We start from the raw sequence: 25,000 nt of genomic DNA, 5'->3' as shown, positions 1-25,000 counted from the left end.
AGACACTTTGTATATCCTGTGTGTGTAACGGGGAGAATGAGGGTGCAGGCAGGGTGTGTGTGTGTGTGTGTGTGTGTGGTGGGGGGTTTCCTCAGTCCCCACTTTTCCTGTCGTTTTTTTCCCCCTCATCAAATTTCGACAGTCTTTCATATGCGGATTTTAAATGATGGGGAAACACATGATGGGAGCATTAAACAAGTAGAAATCAATCTGAAAACACAGAGAAGTTGACATGTCTGACAGGGATTAACCTGTTTTTATAGTCATTAGTAAGAAGCTGGAAAATTATAAGCACAGTAGTGTGTGTGTGTGTGTGTGTGTGTGTGTGTGTACTCTGTATGTGTGCTCGTGTGTGTGGACTTTGGATGAGCCGTTTAAATCAATACTCCTACTCCAAAAACCACCTTGTTTCAAATTGACATTATGCAAGGATGAGGCCAAACACAACACTAATGGGCGATGTAGCATGAAACAGCCGTGAAATCAACTCTGCCAAAAAACTCTGTTCATGCCCCCTCTCTCCCCTGTCTTGCCTCAGACACCTCTGTTATTCCAAAAAGGAGGAAAATGATTGATTAAAACAGCAAAGGGCATACACCGTACTGAATGGGGAAAAAATTACTTTAATGTCTTTAAATCGCTTTTAATGTTTAAATCACTATTTGGCAGGTTATGAGACCAATTTAATGTCAGCCTTTAAACAAGTTAATAAAATATGCCTACATAAACATAATCTCTTATCCAAGGCACATTTTAAACACCAGGTTATTGATGTCAATGGGTCACAGCTTTAAGCGATTTCAGAATAACTGTTCAAACACTTAGCTAATGCTCACGCTCAAATAGTTATTCAAAAGAGTGTGAAAGGAGACAGCACAACTTTGCTTGTAACATTATCTAGGCATTTGCTTGTACTGTACATCATCTCATCGTTGCTGTTTTAGTACAGTTGTTTCCCTTTGTAATTTGTAATTGTTCTGTGTGCCACTGGCTATATCATCTGTGGATCCCATGCACCAAGGTGAGGGATTATTTGCAGGACCAATGTGAACATGTCCTACAGTACATGTGAAACAAACAACTAACCAACAACAGGTATTTAAAAAAAAACAACTACTGAGCAAAAACACAAGTTGTGGTTAGACCACAGGTGGGATGGGGGACGGGAAGCAGAGGAGAGGAGAGGAGAGGAGAGGAGAAGAGAGGAGAGGAGAGGAGAGGAGAGAGAAAGGGAGAATTGAGGAGCATCCAGAGAGTGTGTTGTTCTGTGAGGCGTGTGTATGACACCTTGGCCTCACTGGCCTGACCTCCTCACCTTTCCTATCGCCTTAACAAAACAAAGCCCCGAGTCCCACTCCGATCCCCACCCCCACTCTGCTTACCTATCCTCCTACCCAGCAAACAGACCCCCACACTGGGCAGGGGTGAGCAACAACCTCCTCCCCCTTCTCCCCATCTCTCTGTGGTTCAATGTGTGATAAATTATCTCCAAAGTTACAATTACACGTTTAAACCCAATTAGCCCCCACTGGCAAGTACAACTTTCCTCTGTTCCTGACTCCTCCCCCCCATCCCCCGCCTCAACGCAACACCCTGCTGAACAACAAGCCCTCCACTATGAGCACAATAATGAATGCTAATGAAATCAATAAATGTTCATAATCATTTGTCACAGTGTAGTCCCCCATCACCCCAACTCCCCAGTGTCTCTTCTCTTATCCTGGCAGGTTGCTAAGGACCCCAGTGTGAATGCCTGTCTGTCCGTGCCCAGGCTGAGGATTCGGCCTTTGTGCAACGCCTAATTGCTTAAAAAAGCATGAAAGGATGTACTTTATATCGGGCCAAATATTTCCAGTCCTCCCCCCCTTCCCTTCCTCCTCCTTCCTTTTCAATGCTGTTAGGCTGAGAGAGGGTGGATGCGGGGGGGGGGGGGGGGGGGGGAGGGAAGGGGGGAGAGGAGGAGTGAAGGGGGGTGCTGGGGATGGGTTGGGGGGTTGGGGGTGTAGAGGAGTGAAGGGGTGTGCTGGGTGAATGGCGCATGGGTGTAATTAAGGAGGCCACATTGGGGGACTGAGGTTTATTAGAGTGACAGTGTCAGGAATATGTAATTAAAAGTGAAAAGGGACGCAGTGGGGGTGACCAACGCCTGAAATATTTCACTCCCTTTCCTCCCCTCTGCTCTCACCTCAACACAAACCGCTTTAATTCACACAGACAGTATCTGTTGTGCACAAAAGGGCCAGGCGTGCAGAAAGAAAGGCTTTTAGGGCAAATTCCTCCTGGATTTTAGCACCTTGCCTCGGGCTAACTGCAAGGAAAATATCAGGGGAGAAGTGTGGACAGGCCAGTAACAACAGCACAGTGACCTGGCTGAGTCATCATTTACGGGGCTTTACTAAAGACAAGGGTCAAACAAAATGGAGGCAAACCATTTCAATCAAGTCGGTTTAGGACATTCTCTGTATTAGCAAAGCAGCTTTAAACTACTACACCGAGACAAAATATCACCCTGTTTTTCCTTTGGCTGTGCAGGCCTTCCTCTCACCCAAACAGAAATCAAATCTGTGAGGGGACATGCCGTGGTCCCTGTATCCCTTTAACTGCGCGGTGACTGGTCCAGGCTGAGCTCTCTGTGGGGAGACTGGCAGCGTCAGCGTATTCACAGCGTTCTGGCCAACCCCTGGCCAGGCGAGGGAAGACTCCTCCAGTCCAGAGCAAACAGGCCACACTTAAACAAATTGCATAATTTTCCGCAACGAATGCCATCACACCCCGACAGCACACTCTCTTCTCTCCCTTCACCCCCCCTCTCCCCTCCCTCTCCACCCCGCTGGTCCCCCCTGACCTTCGTGGCCACTTCGTCGTTAATCCGCCTTCACGCAGCGCTAACCGGGTCTCCACGCCTGTGAAGTTTGGGGTGGGGGCAGGGGGCCGAGGGAGGCCGAGGTGGCATGGGTTCTGAGGGGGTGGGGTTCAGGCGTGGAGAAGGGGAGACATCTTTATTAACAGCAGGGGAAAGCTAACAGCCAGACATACAGACAGACAGGCAGGGCAGGCTAGGCAGGGTCCCCCCCCTGACCACTGGGCTCAGATCAGACTGGTCTTTATGATGAAGAAGCCGGGGTCAGACAGGCCACAGGACAGACGGGCAGATTTGTGCAACTGTCACTAAAGTGACGTAAATCCGTTTTGAGATTTTTGAACATCAGACCTTCTTAGGGTGTCAAATTTGGGTAGAGCATTATTGTAGGCTTGTGTGTTGGTGCTAAGTTTACACAGTTTTAAGCTTTCTTTTAAATTATTTTTTTATTAAATTATCAGACTACAAATGGAGACTGAAAATGTGTCCCAGACAAACAATAACATGGGACGTAGACAAAGGGTGAGAATGAACACTTGACGTACCTTGGTGTTGAAGCCCATGGCATTCTGGGAGGTTTTGTAGAGTTCTGGGTATTTCAGCATGTTCTCTTTCCTGCAGGAGCGCTCGAATATGCCCAGAGTAAGAGGGGGCAGAGCAGTGAAGATCTAGACAACACAGCCACACACAAACAAACACAAAAAACAAGCAGGGAGACATCAATACCAAATTAAATAACCTTTCAATTAATTTAACCTCTCTCCTCATGTTACGCTGGTTGGCAATTTAAAAGTCCCACAGATTAAATCAGAGGGCTATCTGCAAAGATGCAATGACAATGTCTTGTGGTCTTTCTAAATAACTGTAAATACATTTACATCAAAGCCACAAACAGTTTACAAAATTGCAATAACCTTTTAAGTTAATGCCTCTTTTCCTGTTTCTTAAAGGTCACAAATTTGAGATAATTACTGTGAAATGACAGAGAGACAGAAATAAAGTCCTTTTGGATGTTTGGAAGAACACATTATGCCCAATTTATTAAACTCTGTACTTGAACAATTCATGCAGGGACAGATGTATGCTACTTGAACATATAGTGTGTGGTACATATATAGGTTTTTTTTCTTCACACAGTGGAGTAGCTCCTTAATTCCATGGGTCTCCATTTTCTGAAGTTACAACAGAATCTCGCACTTTGCCTAATTTGTTTTTTTTTTTAGTTGGAGGCTGTTGTGTGTAACACTTTAGGGGTTTTATTCAGATTCGACATGCTCCATATGCAAAAGCCATCTCGAACGAACATCTGCCATGCCCTTGACTAGTGAGCAGGTATTATGCGACGGGGAAGCTATAGTATAATTTCTGAGCAGTGTTGTAATGTTGCTCTGTGCTGCAGCTGCTGAGAGAGCAGAGGAGAGGGAGAGGAGGAGGGTCAGCATTGTGTGGCTAGGGGGGGCTCGGCGCAGCGGGTCAATGGCGGTGCGAGTCCCCCACTGGCCCATCTGGGGTCTGCAGACTGAGGGTGACTGGCGGGCCGAGCTACAGGACAGGACATGCTCCACTGGGCTCCTTTCTCATTCCTGACCAGGAAGATCTCCATTCAGGGGCGGATTCAGCCCACTGCATATGACAGACTCCCACTGAGCCTGTGGAATTTCTCCGCTTTTTAGATAAAGTGAAAGAGTAGCCCCCCCCCCCCCCCCCTCCCCACGTCCACTGGTGGTGGTTGATGCTCTACTAAAATGGTGGCGGTTTATTAAGAAATCTGTACAACAGCCGCTGCAGCCGGGACATGTTCTCATTTCCTTTCCGCTGGTCCTCCACATTCACTTCCATTTGTGATCAATCAGCAGGCTCAGGCACTTCTCTCCTCTCACTTCCCTCACACGCCTTTGTTTATAGAACTGGGGTATATCTTTAATAAATAGTTTAAAGCTACACGTCAACTCCTTTCAAACTAAACAGTTCAGTGTTATGTGAACGTCGCTGAGTGTCACATTTTTTTTACAAACATTTTCCATCTACATGGGTCATTTCATATGACAGACATGAAACATAAGTTCATTAGGAAGGTTCCCAACACGGACCCCTGTGGGACTCCAGTGCATGTATAGCTGGTTTGTGTGCTTCTCCAGTCAACCTGTTCCTTTATCATTCACAAATGACTGCCTTGGCCAACTGCACTCTTTGGGGCATGTGAGGTTGTTGTTCTTTTACATTCAGTACATAGTTCGGGGCATAGGGGGAATATGGACTTGACAACAGGTCATAAATAAAAGTGAAGTTTTTCAGGATGTCGATGACATGGGCCTGTAATAAAGGTATCCCATCTGGGGTGCCACGGCAAATGAGTTTCTAGCCAAAGAGCGACAGGGGAGGGGGAATAACTACTTGGCTCCTTCACAGCAATGGAGAGAGCCAAGTAAATCACATTAACACTCACCACGTTGTATAGGCCGATGCACCAGCGCTCAAACAGAATCTGACCAGAGAAGCCATTGACGAAGGCGAACCAGATCTAAAGGAGACAGAACAGAGACATTGTTGTATGCAGACAAACACAATGGTTGAACATAGATGTATCTTCTCCTTTTCAGCTAGCAACACATTTATCTTCAAGCTTTTTATTCAAAGCAGAAGTGGGTTTCCTCATCAGTGATATGAGAATAACAGGTTCCTCCTCCCCACTGGTCATGCTTTCCATCACTGATAGTCATGGAGAGTGGCTCCTCCATTAGAAGATTATTATCAGAACCCAACGCACAACGAGAATCCTCAGATATCACATCAGTCTCTGATGTAATAAGCTTCACAGTCTTAAGACAACAAAGGAAATTCACATTACTACCTACAGTACAATGAACACAGACTATCTCTAAAATTTCGATGAAGAAAATATGTTGGTCAAAAGAATAGAGAATTGGAAATGTAGATTAAATCATTAAGAAGTCATGACATCAAACAATATGGACATTTGGCAGGCAAAAATGGGGGAAGACACAGCTAAACGATCCTGAATCTAATCTCCAGTTTCTTTTGAAGTTCCGACCTGTGCTCAACACATCATTAGTCTCTGAAGGCGCTGCATTTCAAACTGGGAGACAGGGACAGGAGACCAGGACCGAGATGGACTGAATTAGGGCAGCGAGTGGGAGTGGGAAAGTAGAGCCTCCAGATACCATCTCCACGAGTGTAAAATTTCCCAGGGATTTACCCCCGGATTACATCTGTACATATATCAAACCCACCGTTTTCCGCCTTGATCCACCCAACGACATGCAAGTGACAGCCCAGGGTTAGTTATGAGGCCGGAGCTGAGGTTGGAGGACTGAGCTGGATAAAAGAAGGGCCTTGAATCTGCTTGGCTATGAGGGAAAGGGAGGTAAAGATAATGTATCTAAACCATATGCTGGGAGAGGTGAGGCTTATCACCTCCTATCTTGATTAGTCTTACTTGTCTGGACACAGCTTCGCCTGTCAGGGCAAAACAGAACCAGCCTCAGCTTAGGGAACTGAACAGAACAGTGTGGATTCTGTTGCTTGCTGTGTTCTTAACAACTACCAGGAACCGTGCGAATACCTTTCTGGAGAAAATTGCAGACACATCAATCATATATATGATATCTGTCATTGAAGGTGGACTTTCCAAACACGTATCTTCAATCTAAATCATATATATGTCATGACACTGAAGAAGGCCTAGGCCGAAATGTTAGTCTCTCCTCTATTCCTGAATGCAATAAATACAAAAATAGACCTTCAATCTCTTTTTTGAGTGTGGACCAGCTACGCCCTTTTGGAATCATATACGTTCAAACATATGGCAGGTCAAAAGAGGACATATTGTCTGACCACCGTTTTCAGTGTAAGATGTTCTGACCACCGTTTTCAGTGTAAGATGTTCTGCTTGTGTGAGAAACGGTTAAGCAGGCCGGCCCATCTGTGTGTTTTCGTGTGACAGACAGGGGCTCTGAACAGACCCTCTCTCTGTTGGTCGGCAATGGATGTTGAGGGGACATCGGGGTGCTGTGTTGTGCCACGGCCAAGCGAACATTTCCTCGCTTCATTTAACTTCATTATGAAGGCATGAATTGCTACAAATTCTTGGTTTTGGACAAAGCCCATTGGAAGGCTCCACCCGCCAACGCCACTCACTACTACATGCCCGGTACCCATCCACCACCAGCAGCCCTTCCCATTCAATCGTGCGAGCGAATACGCGAAAATGTTCCCATAACAAATGTCTGTTACCCACCCCCAATCCCCCTTCATTCCCTTAGGCGAGGGGGAGAGGTAGTGTGTATGTGTGCGTGAGGATGTGGGTGTGTGTGTCCCCTCCCTCCCTCCCTCCCCTCCGTCCCCCACTACCCCGCCCACCCATTCCAGCTCCCGCTCCTCGCTCCATCAGGTGCATTCTACCGTGATGTTGTTTTTTAACAGGGGGGCCCCTGGTGGTCCACTCCTGTTTTTCTCACACACACACACACTCACACTCACACACACACATGCACACACGCACACACGCACACACACACACACACACACACACACACACACTAATCTGAAAGCATGTGACTCCCCCGTAGGCGTTTTTGCCATTGTGTTCCAACTCCACACACATAAGAATCACACGGTGGACATACATACTCCCCAAGGCAGCCGAAGAAAAGAAGTGTTTTAGGGTCTGCCTTGATGAGAGAACACATAGACCCCGTTGCTAGGTGCTCGGCGGGAGATGAATCAGAAGCCAGGTTAAAGCATCGCCGTAGAGTGGCATGGCTGGCGTAATGGTAAGGAGTGGCTAGCGAACGGGTCAAAGTGCTGAATCAATTACAGCTTCGCTCAATGAGGGACTCTGGGCTGATATATTGTTGTGCTAAGTAAAAAAAAAAAAGAGCCTATTCATAGCATGCGGTAACTGCTTTTGCGTGAGTGTCTTGGCCTGGTCCTTAGGGTCCCGCTACCGCCTAGGGCCCCTTCTCTCTCCCTCTCTCTCTCTCTCTCTCTCTCTCTCTTGAGAGACAGATGCATTGATTTGCTCATTAGGGGAAGGACCAGGACCAGTGTTTTTCTTTTTTTTCTTCTCCTCCTCATTGAGCGCCACTCAGGAGAGGGGTGTGGCCGGCCTCTCTCCCCCGCTGCACATTCTGAAAAACAGAGCTGGGGGAGACGGAGGAGAGAGGGTGGGAGAATGCGAGCTGCCAATACAGCAGAGGCTCCCTGCATATTCATCAGCGAATCAAAAATCAATGATTCCAATGCCGTCCCGTGGCTCCATAGGCCTCTGCGTGGGTGTGTAACAGCTTTCCTCTTATGCTGAGGCTCGGGGGGGAAAAAAAGCAAAAACAGAGTCCTTATCCCTATATAAAAAAAAAAAAGAAGCAAAGAAAGAGTCCAAAAAGAAGGGAACAAGAAAGTGAAAGAGGAGCTAGCTGGTAAATATGCTGGAAATGTGTGGAGGCAAAGAGGGGGCACCCAGTGTTACAATGCTGGCGGGGGCCCCTGGTTGTGGTGGTTGTATTCACAGGAAGGCGTCAGTCGGCGAGCTAGGCTGTGCTCTAGGCCCAGACCTGGCCCTCCTCCTCTCTGTCCCCAGGCTTTCTCCAGCCATTCTGAGCCCTGCTGAATGAGCCTGTTGTAATTACCTCATAAATGCCACTTGTCCATCAGCCTCTCTGGGGCCGGCTTGACGATGTGTCAATCAAACACAAGTGCCCAGCTGGACCAGTCATTTGAATTAAGTCGCCATGGCAACCTCATTGAGAGCGGTCTCATTTAGCTTGAATGTGGCTAATCCATCCATTTTGTCAGGTTTTTTTTGTTGTTGTTGTTTTTTGTTTAGTATTGCAAACAAAAGAACTAAGGCAATGAGTATGTATCCCACATTAAATATCATTTGGCATCAGTGTGCAAAATATTATACACAATGTAGCCTTTTCAGACTTTCAATGTCTCTCTTCAACTGTACACTACATTTAAAGCTTTGGAAAAAGTTGACGAATTGGATCAAACTTTCCTTTATGTCATGTTGATATTCTAGTAACAACATTGTATTAACATTTTCTTAATCATAATTTTGATGGTTAAGGTTAAGAACTGTCAAACATGTATCCAATATCCTTTAAGAGTGTTGGATGTCTTTGAATGGTTGTCCTGGTCAGAGAGAGACTGATCATTAGCAAATGGAAAGACTAACGGAGCTTGAGAAAACACAGGCCTTGAGCCTCACCTGTCTGTCAATCACAGGGCTGACAGTCCGCCGGGCAGTGGAGTGTCAGCCCTACTTCCTGACTCACAATTAACCTCAATTCAGACTCACACAGCAAAACAGCAATTATTACAACACAGCTGTAGACAGAGCTGAGCTGCACAGACAGAGCTGCACATTCACATCCACAATAATGGCCTCCAAAAAATCCTTTCCCCTTGTCCATGCTTTATAAAGAGCCGAAGGCTAACCCACCACACAGTCGGAGAAAAGCCCCAACAAGGGCCTGTCTAAAGGGCCTTTACACTGTCTGGTCATGGTATTCAGTCTGTAACACACACACACACACACTGTAAAAGAATATCCTCCAACACAACACAAGGTTAAAATTCCCTTCCACATCCCTCTTTCTTCTTCTAGCATACAGCCTTGGGAGAGTACGAGGAAAAAACACGTGCAGACAAAAGTAAACCTATTAGTGCAACAAATGTAGCTTTTAGCCTTCCCTGGGGCTGCAAGTGACTGTGGTCGTACACGCCGTGTCGAGGGAAGCAGCCTTCTTTGAAAGGAAACTGGTGTGCCTGAAAGAGGGTTTGCGGCCGGATGCACAAAGAGAGGCAACGTGAAGTGGGGAGGAATTTCCACTAGAGAACTTTTAATGAGTGTGTTTAGACTGGTCTCTCACCAGTCATGTCCACTTGCTAAGCCACATGAAGGGAGGAGAGAGGGTCATATACACACACTATAGGAACGTGGTGCGATGAGAACTTGTGGTCTTTTGCAATCACATCAAAAGTTTTGCCAACTATTTTGGGTTCAAAGAGTGTTTCCCAGTGGGTGCAACAAGATTACCCACGGGCCGAGGGGTTAGAGAACAACATGAAAGGGATCAGCGTTACACATTTAATAGTCTAATTTCTGGTTGTTTTGCCTCCAGCACAGGCTCTTGATTGCAATTTGAATTCCATTTTAATTTTTTTATGAAATGTACATTCGCTCTTCTATATCCGAAAGGAACTTGATGGAAATCTAAACTGTAGTGTGGTGTGCAGTGTTTCAAAGGGAAACGGTGAACGAGACACTAAAAACACAATGGCCTGTTGGTGGTGCCCTTAAACATTAAAGGGTTGCCTGTTGCAGTGTCAGTAACAGTAGCTAGTTTACGATCATTAAAAAGGGTAACATTATCAGAGACCTGTCAGAAACCATGTTTCAACAGTGCACGGTTACAGAGGAAACCAAGTCAAGTCATTTGAAATCATGATCCATTGAGAGGTCCCTGGTCTGCGGAGCCTTCATACAAACACGCAGACAGGCTGGAATCCGAAAGGTCTTACAGAGATTTACCGTAGCACATAAACGAAAATGAGGATGAAAAAGGAGGTCAGGGGTCAAGTGGCACAGAAAAAGAGGATGAAAAAATGTGATTTTTAAACGGCTCATATTTCCATAGAGGGTTATGCTGCTACAGGGCACAGCCCTTAGTTGGCCAGGACGCCTGGGCCAGTCAGCCAGTGTGGCCCGCGGGAGCATCCAGTGATGTCTCACTCCAAAGGGAGAGGGAGCGTGTAATTCACTGTGTCTGTATCACTGGCCCCCAAGGGCAGGCAGACATCTCGAGCCCAGGGAATGCCAGTACGGAAGAGGGATGTGTGTGTGTGTGTGTGTGTGTGTGTGTGTGTGTGTGTGTGTGTGTGTGTGTGTGTGTGTGTGTGCGTGTGTGTGCGTGTATGTGAAAACACAACAAGAACAACCCCAAAAAGTAGTGAGGATTAGAATTGGTTTGAGACAAGAGGCCTTAAAGGGGCAATCTTTGGTAAACAGCCGAAGGATGAGGCTGGAGAAATGTTACCACTTACACTATGAGCTATGGAGCTACGACTGACCATCTATCAGATGAAAATGATAGTTTTAAGCATATTTTGAAGCTATAAAATGTTTGTTTACAATGACATTTTTTTACAAACAATGGAGTAAAACAAGCTCATATTATGGGTTCAGATGGGGTAAGACAGTTGAACTAATCTCATGAGGCATTTATAAGTTATATTCTTGAAGAATAAATGGCTATGTATTTATTATTATTAAAAAAAAAGTACAGTATGTACCAATTCAGGATTGCCCCTTTAACCCTAGATTGTACACATATTTGCTGCATTAAACACTAAACAGCAAACCCAAACCAAAAACGAATTGGCGGCTAACTTAAGGGACCTTCAAGACAACATTGAGCTGTTCCAGAGGTGTAACTTCCCTCAGCCAAGTGTGTTGGACTGTAGATCAAAACGTCCCAGCACCCCCATGATAACGTTGGTGCTGATAGCAGGCCCTTAACTTGTCAGGTCACTCTTGGTTGTAGCTCTGAACCTTCTATCAGCACAAGGCCTGGTTTCTGTCAGATGCCATCACCCAACACAGAGTCCTGAGCTCCTCAGTGAGACAGCAGCATTCCTCCCATCGATAGCACACATTTCTAATAACTGCTAGGCCTAATTTTTGGAGACACACGTCTTCCAGTAAAGACATACGCTAGCTTCCATTTTTCATACTGATTTTCGGGCAACCACACAAGGAGCTCGACAAATTGACATGCCGTGTATCACGCAGCCACCCAAAATACTGTAGTACAAATATGGAAAACCAAACAAGTATCCTTTGCTTCAACCTTCTAATACCATATGGAAATATTCACTGTGTGTGCCAATCACCTCAACGTCTGGTGTCGAGGCAGCTGACTGACTTACCTCAATGATGTAGAGGACAATGTTCTTATAGAAGCAGTACAGGATGCACTTGGCCACACGGTTGTAATTCCAGGCTCCGTGGACCAGCAATAGATTCTTCAAGTATTTGAACTGTAGGAAAGGGAGGAGGGGAGAAGAGGAGGCCAAGATAAATGAATAACAAAACAAGTGTAAATCAGTCATTATACAGTACACAGTCCTCCGTTTCCCTGGCGATCCTGGTTCGGGGGGGAGGGATATCCCTCCTGGAATAAGAGCATTTAAAAGGAACATTTGGATTAAATAAAGGAACAATCTTATCGTGATATTTGACAGCAGGAAGCTGAGGGCTTGCAGGGGAGGAGAGGGCAAGGTCTTCACCAACACATTCCTGGCATATTTTGTCACAGTTTGATTCTGCTGGGCTTAACTTTGCCTTAAGTTGTTGAAAAGGGGAGAAACTGAGTGGGGGTCTGCTCTCATAGGGCTTTGTCATAATACCCAAATGGGTTTCTGATAATCCTACTATTTGGGGCATGCGGTGCACATCCCATTTCAATGTAATCACTTGCTGATAACTGTAATTAAATTGAGCGGGTCGTGATTAGGAAATTGTTTTGTGGTTGGTTACCAACAAGCTTGACCTCTCTCTCACAAAGCAAACAGTGTAGGACAGAGGGGGGGGGGCTGAATGATGCATCTCATCCAGCATTCCGGCACTCAGCAACAAAACAACCTCTGATTTATGTAACTCGGATGAAATGCATAGGCCTTCTATACAACGCACGGCTCTGTTGCGACCTTTAAGCAAACAGAATTGTGATTATTTGGAGTCTCGGTCGTCTTTCGCTAGAACAGCAGCAGGAGAGGAGACGGTATCCCTTAGCAGATGGGAGTGTCTCAAGGCCTCGTGTTCCTGTGACCCCTGGTGCTGGGGGATCAAACAGCTAGTTACCACAGCAGTGAGCTGATGACTGATGGACAGCAGGCGCTTGGGTCTAAGCCCCTCTGCTTTATTCAGATGATCAAGAAGAGCAGGGGTTGGTAATATTTTACATGAAGTTGTACCTATACGATACATGTGTAGTAACACTGTAATTACTCATAGGAACAGAAAAAACATCTTATGAACATGCTGTTATATGACACATAAACAACAGTATTGCTAACTGCACAGTAATGTAGTTGAGCAGCCTGTGTTATTACACAAGGAATAAAGACCCCAAATTACTATTCAACGACATATTAATCCAATGTTGTTACTACAGTAATTACAGCAATACCTCACAGGTATCGGGAATAACCCAGTTCATAAAAAATAAAAAAACAGTCACATAACACTAGAAACATCTGACAGCAGTCTGTTCAATTTAAGGAGGTAAAAAAAAACTATTTATACAATTTCAAGGAATGATTTCATTACGCAGCACGTTGATGGTCCTGTACCGCGATAGACCATTCATGCCAATAAACATGTCTGGAAGGTTATTGGATCCTTCGCCGGGATGCACCCTAAATGGATTATGTGGCGCAGTGCGCTTTCGTCAGATGTACACTTTCTAAATGTCATGTGGATAGCAGGGGCACTTAAGACAAGCCTGAGTCTCTCCTGTGGTAACCTAACGCTGAGACGTAGAGAATGTTCTAGATTGTGCTTTACTCAACTACTGGCTTCCATCACTCGTAGAGCCTGTGGCTATATGAACAAGTTGTAGAGTGAGGCAAAGACAGTGGTCTATCACATGAAATGGAGGCACATTGATATAAGAGCTCTGTGGCTTTTGTTGGTGGCACAATGCTGCTTTTAGCACAATATGTGAGACGAGTTTCAGAGAAACTTACTGGGATATAATAATACTGGAGGTTTACATGGGATTGTACAGATCGGTTTCTCTAGAACTGCACTGTGGAATTGGGTGTCAGCAGACACATCTGATCTGGCGATTCTCAAACACCTGCTGAAATGTTGTAAAAACCTGTAACCCCTTGTTGGCTACATTTCCAACACTTACTGCTGTTCTATTGTAGTTAACTTGACATCTCCACCTTCCAATTGGCTCACTAAACCCCTCTCTTTTCAACAGCATCTCCTCCCAAGGTCAATGTTGTACACACAGTTCTCAATCAACTACCCTGGTAAAAATAGAGCTTAACAATGACAACAAACTCCAGGCCATCTCCACCACCTCACCTGGGCGATGGAATAGTCAGAGGAGTTGGCAGCTTGCAGGCCTTCGTTGCCAGAGATGCCGACGCCAACGTGAGCCGTCTGGATCATGCCCACGTCGTTGGCACCGTCGCCGATTGCCAGCGTGATCACCTTCACCTGCTTCTTCACCATCTCCACCACCTCAGACTTCTGCAGCGGGGACACCCTGCAGGGAGAGAAGGGACACAGGGTGTTATCGTAAGAGAAGATGCACATAATATATGTAATATATACAATATATGCCATTTAGCTGACGCTTTTATCCAAAGCGACTTACATTGCAGTGAGTGCATACATTTCAGTACATATGGTCCCAGCAGGAATCGAACCCACAACCTAACGTTTTTAGCGCCATGCTCTACCAACTGAGCCACAGAGGACCAGTACATGACTTCATTGTCCATTTTCCTCCAGTCAGCATACTTCACACTTTATTTCACTGACCGTTTTTTTGTGAGGCACAGCTACATACAGGAAGATTTGTTTAGAAGGGGGAGCCAAGTATACTGCATCGTTAAAATCGCTAAAAATCGCTAAAAGAGCAAAATGAGTTGTGAGGGTGTTGCCTGTTGAAATAACCAACCCAATATGAGAGACTGTGTAGGGCTGAGCTCAAAGCAGAGTGAGCGCTACTGGCTTGACAGCCTTTCTAAAGAACATGTTTCTTTAGGTTTTTACACAAGCAATTTATCTAATTTTCTGGATGGTAATTCTGGATGACAGACGTTTTCCTTCCCCCCTGCCTGCTGATCCCTCTCCTCTGACCTCTGTCTGACTGGCTGACCTGCCTGGCTCGCCCGTAAACTAGAACCACTCGTCATGTGATGGATCTGACACTTCCTGTGGCCCCTCCTTCATGAGATCTCAAACTCTTACACTCACATGCACGCACGCACACATGCACACACTCACACACACCTACACACGTACGCACACACACACGCACACACAGGCCTTCCCCTGCTACGGAGCTTCCTCGACTCTATCCCAGGCCTCAGTGGTGTAATGTACAGTACAGTAGAGCCAGTCTCAGGAGGATGCGTTGTAAACTACATACCGTCATTCGGTTAGTGAATTCCCACCAGGCGGTTCATGGTGATTTCCTACATGCCTAAAGAGACCTCGTTCATCTCGCAGGCCTGCTCTTGCTCCGAGGCCGTGTATAACGAGCCAGAACACAGCAGAGCAAGGAGAAAAAGGGCTGACGTCATGCGTTGGATCATGGCAGTGGCACCTGTAGTTTGTTGTTGTTCCTGGAACATGGCGCTGATTTCTGGCCGGACCTCGTTACGGTCCCTTGCTCGCAAAAGCACTTCCTTTTATTTATGTGGCCTGGGTAGATCCAACAGACTGACTGACTGCACCTTCGCAATTCTAACGTCGGCAATTTAACTTGACTACCTCAGGTTGAACATTTCTGCAGTAAAAACACATGATTAATGACAGACTAAACAACTGCCTTTTACTGTGTGGGTCAATGCATAGCACTTTTACTGTGTGAAGGGAAAGCGTAATCTCGGATCCGAGAATCTCATCTCTCAATTGAGATTCTGGGGCCGCAGGAGGTAAAAAGTGCCCTCAGAAATTAGTAAGTAAGTCCACACCCCTCTATGTAACCCATCTTTTTTCTGCAATCTCAACCTGAACTGCGCTTCCTCCACCCATGCTACTGTTTTCAAAGCGCACGTAGAAGAAGTTTGCGATGCCAGCATTTCGCAGGAAAGCAGCGTGAATTCAATTATCAGTTTTTTTAGATAAACACTCCTTTCCATTCGTCAGTAGAATCTGCGTGCCGCTGTGAAAATCTAGGAAAGCTGTGACCTGATTTGATCTGACTCTAAAGACTACTGGACCGGAAGGCTGCGTTTGATGACTTTCTGTACAGGGAGTTTTTTTCTCTCTCAAGATAGACCGAACTTCACTTGTGCCTGAAAAACACTTATTTAAAAGGGATAGTTCACCCAAATCACAAAATCACATCTGTCCATAGACTCCTTTCAGGGTAAGGAACCAAATATGTGATTTAGTAATTTCCTTACCAAACAATATAGGGGTAGGGAAAATGAGCACTGGGTGACAACTGTATGAATATTCCACATTTGGAACAGTAATGAGTGACAGGAGTTATGAGTCTGGCTGTGGAATATGTTCCTATTGATGATGTTTAATATTGATGTGTTCTCATCATGACTAGGCAGCCTTACCTGCAGCATATAACTGCTTTACACGACAAGGCCAGGTCCAGGAAATACTGCCGTGCTCCAAACGTGAGGGCATATTTGAGCGTTGTTCCATCGATGATGAGGGCGAAGTCGTTCTCCTTGTAGAGGGCGTCTCCTAGCATTCCACAATGGTGACTGAGGGTCTCCCTGGTCCCCTGCATAGACATAGACAAGGCAAGGCAAGGCTATTTATATAGCACATTTCATACAGAGAGGCAATTCAAAGTGCTTTACATAAAATAGATAAAAAGGAAAGAATGAATTCAAAAGAATAAAAGTCACAGGGCATTTTAGTGTCAGACACACGACACATGTGCTCATCATTAGAACATCTTAGTACACGATAAGACACATTTTCACTCATGTTCACTCTAGTAAAGTAAATACATTTGAGGTTTTCAGTGTAATGCTTTTGAGAGAACAACCCACTCAGCAGCCGTATTCTCCAGTGATTTTAATTGACCTTCTATTTGACCCTGTTAGTACATTACTGGGAAGGCAATATGAAAAGTCTTTGGGTTTCGCAAGCCAATTTAGGTTTGATACAGATGAAAGAACAGCATTCGATGACAGAATCATCAATAAAATAACCAAAGGAACAAAAATATACATATGCCATGCATCATAAGAAATAGTGTGATGGTTCGTTTGAGAAAGCATAACTTCACATAGTATTGGGAATTAATAACAACAGCTTGAAGGAAGCGCGAAGGGGATTTTATAACGTTTCATAATTTTGTTCTCGGCATCCGGTACAGTACAGTGGTCTGGGTTTACGACCTATTTTTCAGGAATGTCTCGAGCCAGCTGAATTTGTTCAAACTGGACGCCAGGAATATTTCCATATGTTGATTAAACCTGGCGATTTTAATCACCCCTGACATGAAAAATATGGATCCTCAACATGACCTCTCCAGTTTCACATTTCAACTGAAGGAGAATTATCCTTAAAAATGGCAAGCAGGGCCTTAAAGAGGAGACTGTTATTGTAAGGGTTAGTTCATACAGGCCGAGGGTTTGTGCTTGGCTGGGGAATGCACTGAACCTCAGTATAATTTCCCCCATAAAAGGGTCACATGATTCCTGGATCATCTGCTGGAGCGATGAGCAGGGCTCGTAAAAGACCGCGGCTCCCGTGAGGAGAGACACCCTAGACCGCGTTTGTCAGGCGGACCTGCGTGTACAATTCTACGTTTCAAGTCTGAATATGAGAAGAGTGCAGGTCACACAACAATCCCTACCATGCAGATTTCAACAGATCCAGAGTCAGTGCTGTGCAGAAGAGAGAGAGAGAGAAAGAGAGAGAGAGAGAGAGAGAGAGAGATTCTAACCGGAGCGTACTGTAAGTCACAACCCCATCGTTCACGTCCATCCTCAGAGGGCCTGTATCTTATAAGTCCCTAAATCAACGAGGGCTGTTAAAAAGATAAGCCCTGTCCTGTCCACTCCTGTAGCTCATCCCAAGCTGCTGTGCAGAAGGCAGCAGCTGTCCTCCATGTTTGCGGGGGCCATGGTTTACATGCCTATTGGACAGGTCCAGACCCGGGCCAAGAAGCGATTACTCAAACTGAGCAACTGAGTTCACAATCTGAATGGATGTATTATTGAGCTCTGTGAAATATAGCGCCGTGATGACAAGCTACGATGAAAAGCCATAAATATAAGGATTGTTAATAAGGCCTTGTGCCGGAGGGCTTAGTGGCGTAGCACACTAATGCGCATACCACAAAATCGCAAGGTTCCTGGTTCGATTCCGACTCTCGACACGTCTTGCATGTCATCCCTCCTCTCTCTCCCCATCCTTCCTGTCGATCTCTACTCTGTCTCTATCCCAATAAAAGCAGAAACGCCCTAAAAAGAAAAACCATATTAAAAATAAGGCCTGGTGCCGTTTTAATATGTTAGACCAGCTTCCTCAGGAAAGCCTAGGATGACGGGCCGTAGATTCGTTACGATATCATATTTTCAATTCAGGTCCCATCATCGTCTCCCAAATGGCAAACGCATTAGAAAGTAAAACCAATTAAGGATCCACTTTCAGAGTGACCGGAACCAGAACAGGTATGGATGACCTCATAAAAGAGGGTGAGGGAATAAGCATTGGGCACCGGGCCACGGCCAAGGAAATAACGTCGATTTTAGGCAGACGAAATACAAAAGACACATTTCTGTTAACCTGTCTGAACGGACACACAAGTGATCTTCATCATAGTAATACTGTTGGTAGGATAAGATTCGTGGCGTTTTGTAGGCCTGTGCATACATTACTACGGAGAAGGTCAAAGCAAACACACACGTTTGGGACTAATCTAGTTGAGGCCAGTGTTCATTCAAGAGCAGGAAACGGACACGCTGCCAGAGTAATCAATTACATGGGTTTAACGGTGAATGCAGACGTCTGTCAAATTGTCATTCAATTTCGGCTACTTCTGTCTGGTGAGGGCTTAAACGCATCCTTGTGATTGTTGTTATGCAGTAAAAAATAAATAATACTATTAAGTATGTGGTACTGGCTGTCAAAGTCAGATTACTTCTGGGAAACTTGCTTATATGTTCCTGTTAGCAGTTGAACAAACAAGATTTCTAAATTGAAAAGGACTGAAACTGACCTTCCATATTTCTAACCGAGTTAGGGCTCGGAGCACGCAGGAAATCAAGCATTCAGATCATCTGTACTACATGACATGAACTTGGACAGAGGTAGAAGAGCAAGGACCGGGATAACGCTAGTCCTTTTGAGCATGTTATTACAATCGTCCACCAGCTGCCGCTGTGGAAGGGAGTAGTGAACAGTGAGGACAGTGAAAAGAAGTGAAATATGAACACATTCATGTTCGGACTAAACTCGACAGGTTTGCCTCGTGGCTGTGCCTTGAGAAAGAACCACACGTGGAGAAGGGCGGGGAGATTGTGGCAGGCGTGTGGGGTGGTCCGAGTGCGAGGTGGGTGTGAAGCCCATATAAAGTACAAGGGTGTGTGTGTGTGTGTGTGTGTGTGTGTGTGTGTGTGTGTGTGTGTGTGTGTGTATGTGTGTGTGTGTGGTAGAGTACCTGAGTAGGGGTGATGTGGCTGAGTGTGTGTGTGTGTGTGTGTGTGTGTGTGTGTGTGTGTGTGTGTGTGTGTGTGCGTGCGTGTGAGAGAGAGAGATAGAGAGAGAGTGAGAGAGAGAGAGAGAATGCATCAGCTGGGTTACAAGACTTGGTTAGGCCCTTGGGCCTTTCCCACCCAAAGGTATGGTGTTGCCACCTTGGGTCACACCAAACGCATTGAACAGATGGCTCCGGAGCAGGCGGGGCCGTTATGAGATTGGGATGACCTGGCGGTCAGGAGCGGGGCTGCGCAGGGAGGGGTTTGGTGCGGAGGTCAGGTACCTAAGGGCAGGGAGATTGCACCAACGGGACCATGCAGCCTTCGCCTGGCATAACAAAGTCCTGAAACCCAAGCTTAAAGGAAATATTTGGAGAGAAGGGCTTCAGGTTTCACAGAGGGAGAGCCAAAAAGAGAGAGGGGAAGAGAGGAAGAGAGAGAAATTGAACGAGAGAGGATACAGGGAGGAGTGCAGCTGTGAGGACTTCTCCACATTAGTGTGGCCATCCCTGATGGGGGCCATGAAACAGTATGCGGGCTGACATGTGTGTGTGTGTGTGTGTGTGTGTGTGTGTGTGTGTGTGTATGTATAAGAGTACACACTGTACAAGAGTAATCATAGACCTGTATTTGACATCTGTATTCACCCGTGCGACCAAAAGGAGCATTTCTTAAAAGGGTGAGCTGGCACAGTACTTGGTGTGAAAGCATCCGAGAAAAAACGCTCATCCTGTATGGACGTATGTTTAACCAACTTTGTATAGAATGGGTCTGAGAATGTAGGCCTTATGTTTGGATACAACCTATATATCACCATTCACGATAACAGCAATTAAACACTGCGGCCATTTCCTCAAGTAGGGTCCCCAATTTCTCCCCCATTTCCACCAAGGAATATTAGCGCTAATGCTACGTGTCTCCTGCAGAAGCCTCTTTGTTATGGCTATCGTGAGCATTTTAGCTTATGTGACTCCATGGTGTTTGGTTTAGCAGTGGCTGTACGGCGTACATTCAGAAACGCGTAAGAGCCTCCGTCAAGACTTTGTTGATGTTCTTTAGCTCGAGTGATGTAGCCAACAGGACATGACACACTTGACGGGGGAGAGCATATCATCTCTTGCCTATTACATTTGGCTCTTCAGCCAAAAGATAAACAAAACGCACACACACACACACACACACACAGACAGACAGACAGACAGACACAGACACACACACACACACACACACACACACACACACACACACACAGACAGACAGACAGACACAGACACAGACACACACATAATTCCCTGTCAGTCTCCTGGCCCAGAGTGTTCGTCTATGGTAACGCCACCTGTCACTGAACATCAGGCAGATCGTCTAGGGATGTCTGAGAAAATAATATTCCATGACACGCCTAACCCTAACCCTCCTCTGCCCTAGTCTCTTTCTGCACCACATACACACATGCACGCACGCACACACACACACACAATTCTGATACGCAATACTCGATTCACCTTTTTAAGGAAAGTTTGTGAAAGACAACAGCACTGTATAATAGTGACACGTGCAGTATATATATATATATATATAAAGTATAAAGTGACTATGGACCGTACACAGTCCTTGGCTTCCTCCCAACTCATCAGAGCTCCTCCTGACTACCTCAGCCTCTGAGCACAAGTTGAAGCCGCAGCCAATGGCCCAACACCTTCCTTTATCTGGAGAACAAGTTTTATTCAGGGGTCTCCTGGGGTTGTAAGATTTAGCACAGAGGATACCTCAGCCCCCTCTCAACCCGTCGAAAACTTCGCCCCCTCTCTTCGATAACTGTTTCTAAACACAGCGAAGGCAAGACATGCTCCAATTACTCGCTTTCGCAACATGAGAGCCCACCAATTCCCAGCACCACCGGACCTCTGTTCATTGAGCCCCGCGTTGGGGGAGAGAATTCCTCCGTCCATGTTTTACAAACAAACCTTATATAAGCATCTGCAGAGCCACAGGAGAATGGGAGCTGACATTTCAAAGGCCGTCCGTGTGCTTTATGAACGGCCCAGTCCGAGGTTTCTAACCCCACTTCATTTATCACGCTAAACGACTGGCTGACAGAGTGAAGGCAGTCCGTCATCGGTGCGTCCCCCACCGCCCTTCCTCCATCCTCCCCTTCCTCCATCCCTCCCTTCCTCCATCCCCTCCTGTTCAGACACACTCAGCCCAGCGAGGGGTTCCTCCTCCGTCCGCGGCCTGGCTCCCCAGCTTCCTGCCCGGGAAGAGCAGAGCCCAGCCCTCTTCCGTACCAGCGACAACAGACAAGACTCTCCCTGCAGGGGCCAGCTGACCTCTCTGCTGGGCTTGTAAAGGGGGTTAAAGAGGCTTCGGGCATGTGTGTGTGTGTGTGTGTGTGTGTGTGTGGGTATGTAAGTAAGTAAAGGGGGTTCGGGCAGGGTGTGTAGAGGGGTCCCCCCGGCCTCTTTCTCTCTGTTCAGGCCTCCTTCTCTCCGTCTTACAGAAGAGGCATGCTGGGCTCTGGCGATGTGCCGACATCCCCTCTCCATCCCACAGGCCCTGTCAGCCCCCCGACCCCCAGCCCCAACCACCAGCCCTATGACTAGATGGGGTTCATGATCTGGATACAGAGACCTCTCTTCTCTCTTCCGCTATGAGTGTGACTTGGAGGCATCTGGGCTGTGGTTACCACAGGCAACTAGAACAACAAGTCGGGTTGTTACACAAGAGTCAGAGAAGCCACAAAGAATGAGGGAGGGGGAGAGAGGGAGAGAGAGAGGGAGAGGGAGAGAGAGAGAGAGAGAGAGAGAGAGAGAGAGAGAGAGAGAGGTTGAAGGAACTAAAGAACAAAGGGAAATTATGATAAAGGAAGCCAGGTCAACGTTGCCGACAGTGAGGGCAGTCAAAAGCATCGCTGCTTGTTTTGAGATCACATTCGTCAGGCAGTTTCTCTGACAACATGTTGACAGGGGAAACCTTCTTCAAACACACAGTCCGAAGGCCCAGAGTCTAGCATAAACTCAACACCAATACAACCCTTTGAGCTGCCACTCATCCTCCATTCACAGCACCGCAAATCCTGTGAGTTTCCACCTAACAGTACTACGGCTAACAGTCACCGACACCACTGACGGTGGAACACACTCCAGGCTTGGTCTTAAGTAGGATTACACTGGTCATTGGATCAAAGCATTGGTGGCGGTGGTGGTGGTGGTGGTGACTAACCTTTGGCACAAAGAGCCTGTTTAAGCCTTTGGAGTTTCAAGGTGCAAACGAAGACCCAATGGTGTTTTTTCAAGCACGAGATTATGGATTATGATCACAATGAGAGTTGAGGGGGAGAACTACCATTTGTATTATATTTGAGTGACAGGACTAGGAACAACCAGGAATAGAACTACAAAACCCATGACCTATAACCTATATAAGACATGGGGCCCACAATGGAGGAGTGTACAGTTGTACTGTAAGTCAGTGTTCTATGAGGTTTTATCACATTTAAACGTTATTATACACCATGCATTACAGCACTACAGGCCTCACTAGTTCTCTGCGTTTAATGTTTGAACTCCCATGGCTGTCGTACTTTTTTATTTTTTTATTTTATCCTCGTTGTCTTTTAATTTGTTCTCTCTGCTTTTAATTATTTTCCTGCGGAGCTCCTTGTAACGCGCGGTAATCCGTGTATGAAACGAGCTATATCAATAAAGTTTGATTTGATAAGAGTTTGATTTGAGTGACGACACACAGGACAGTAATAAAGCTCCTTATCAGCAGCGGCTCCTGGGTGCGGTCTACTCCTGGGTGCAGTCTACTCCTGGGTGCAGTCTACTCCTGGGTGCAGTCTACTCCTGAGTGCAGTCTACTCACGTCCAGGGTGTCTTCGTTGATCACCAGCATGCCCATGTTCTTGGTCAGCAGTTTGCAGGAGTGTCCTGGGGGGAGGAGAGTGAAGAAAGAGGTAAAGCGTGATGTGAGCCTACACAGCATCTACAGTACAACACACTGAAGCACAGAGAAAACGAGTGGGTCCCACACGTCTCCGAACGCAAAGACATTAGAGCAGCGTGAAAACAGCTCAAGCCCTTCAAACGCTTGCTGTTTTCTTACCCTTTGTTATTAGGTAAAACCACAAAGGGGTTAAAAGAAAACAAAGTCCTGTTCCTTCACAGGCTGCATAACGACAATCTTCAGTCCATCAAAGTCCAGAGACAAGACTAACGCCCCTGGGTTACAGGTCTGTTTCCTGTTTTAAGAGCTAGTTACACCTTTATTGTTCAACATGGCTCCCGAGGGAGTGGCCATCTTGGCTCAAAGATGACACAGACAGTCAGGGTCTCCAGAGGTGAGAGACAGCTGCTCTCAGGGGGATATAGAAATGTCCCAAAGACTGGGCATAAATCCCCAGCCTGATCCCTGAGCCATATTAAAGCAGACCATCTGTGGAGTGACCACGCACACAAACATTTGTGGGCTTCAGTGTTTCTCAAGTCTGCTTGAGATAGACTTGTTGTTTGTTCAGAGGTTTACCATAAAACCTAAATCTGTATGTGTAAGAGAGTGTTTGAGAGGTGGGGGGTTGTATGTGTACACACACACACACACACACACACACAGAGGGGGATCTGTATGAGGAAGTGGGCAGGTTTCACCTCCAGAGCTCGAATAAACACCAAACAGAAAAAATAAAAACAAATGTCATCACAAAAAAACCCAACACCAAACAGGGTCGGGTGTGAGCCTGGCAGACTGTGTGTTAACTTGCAAACCTCCAAAAATGTGCCAGCGTGTGGAAATTGTCAGCTCCCTACATCCCCCAATCCCACCCCATGTCAACCCCCGCCACAGCACCACGCTTAACGTGTTTATCCTAAAGGCTCAGTTCACTCCGACCAAACTGACCTTTTTAATTCTCCAGAGAAAGTGAATTCCTCGCCTTTCTCTGGCCCTGGCGGAACTAAACAACAGTGCTCTCCGAGGAGTTGGGGAATGTGAAACTGTGACACTCGTGTCACACAGTAAACCGTGGGGTTCGTTGAAGAGGGAGGTTGGGGTTGCGGTTGGGGGGAGCGGGGGTAACTTAAGATGCACATGGTTGTGGTCATAGTGGGTTCTCAAAATGGCTGCCAGGACCCTGGCACTCAGCTTAATCTCTGGGTAATAAGAGGAGGGGCGGAGGAGGTGGGGAGGGGAGGGGTGAGGAGGGGAGGGGTGGGGTGGGGTGGGGAGGTCACTGTTTGCGTTGGCAGCACAAGGGTGTGTTTGCCCTTTCATGTCCACCCTCCTAGAGGAGATGATGCCCCCCTCTGGCCAAGACTAACATGATGCTGTTTGCTTGGCCGTCCGCGCTCCAGTGATATGCTGGGAGATCACACTGACTGGCTGACTGGCTGGCTGGCTGGCTGGCTGACTGGCTGGCTGACTGGCTGGCTGACCAGCGGGTAGACTAATGTAGTGTGCTTTCATGGAGTCCTGGACACTGTCTGCCCAGGGCAGAGCATCACACCACAAGGTCTTCCACCACCGAGGGCAGCTAGCTCAGAGTGTTGCAGACTTTGTGATATCATTACTGTTTACTCCTCCCCAGGCAGCCACATCCATATGGGGTGACAGAGGGCTCGTGTCACTATTGGTCATTTTCAGTGGACTGGATTAAAAAGGCGGTTTTCTCACCGCCTCCGGTGCACCATTGCC

General features: G+C 46.5%; 1 protein-coding gene across 1 annotated transcript in view; it reads right to left on the bottom strand.

Annotated features, from left to right (window-relative positions):
• atp8a1 (ATPase phospholipid transporting 8A1) overlaps positions 1 to 25,000 on the bottom strand; it is a 97,653-nt gene that overhangs the window by 13,264 nt on the left and 59,389 nt on the right. The window contains exons 24-29 of the mRNA XM_083686206.1: positions 23,177 to 23,241; positions 16,208 to 16,380; positions 13,986 to 14,169; positions 11,816 to 11,926; positions 5,307 to 5,381; positions 3,406 to 3,528 (exon numbers count right to left, since the gene is read on the bottom strand). Of these exons, the coding sequence (XP_083542332.1) occupies positions 3,406 to 3,528; positions 5,307 to 5,381; positions 11,816 to 11,926; positions 13,986 to 14,169; positions 16,208 to 16,380; positions 23,177 to 23,241 (731 nt within the window). The remainder of the gene's footprint in view (positions 1 to 3,405; positions 3,529 to 5,306; positions 5,382 to 11,815; positions 11,927 to 13,985; positions 14,170 to 16,207; positions 16,381 to 23,176; positions 23,242 to 25,000) is intronic.

The sequence above is a fragment of the Argentina silus genome, assembly GCF_951799395.1.
Source record: "Argentina silus genome assembly, chromosome: 15".
In the NCBI taxonomy this organism is placed as follows: Eukaryota; Metazoa; Chordata; class Actinopteri; order Argentiniformes; family Argentinidae; genus Argentina; species Argentina silus.
The sequence above is the reverse complement of the archived record's forward strand: the minus strand, read 5'-3'. Positions and strand labels throughout refer to the sequence as shown.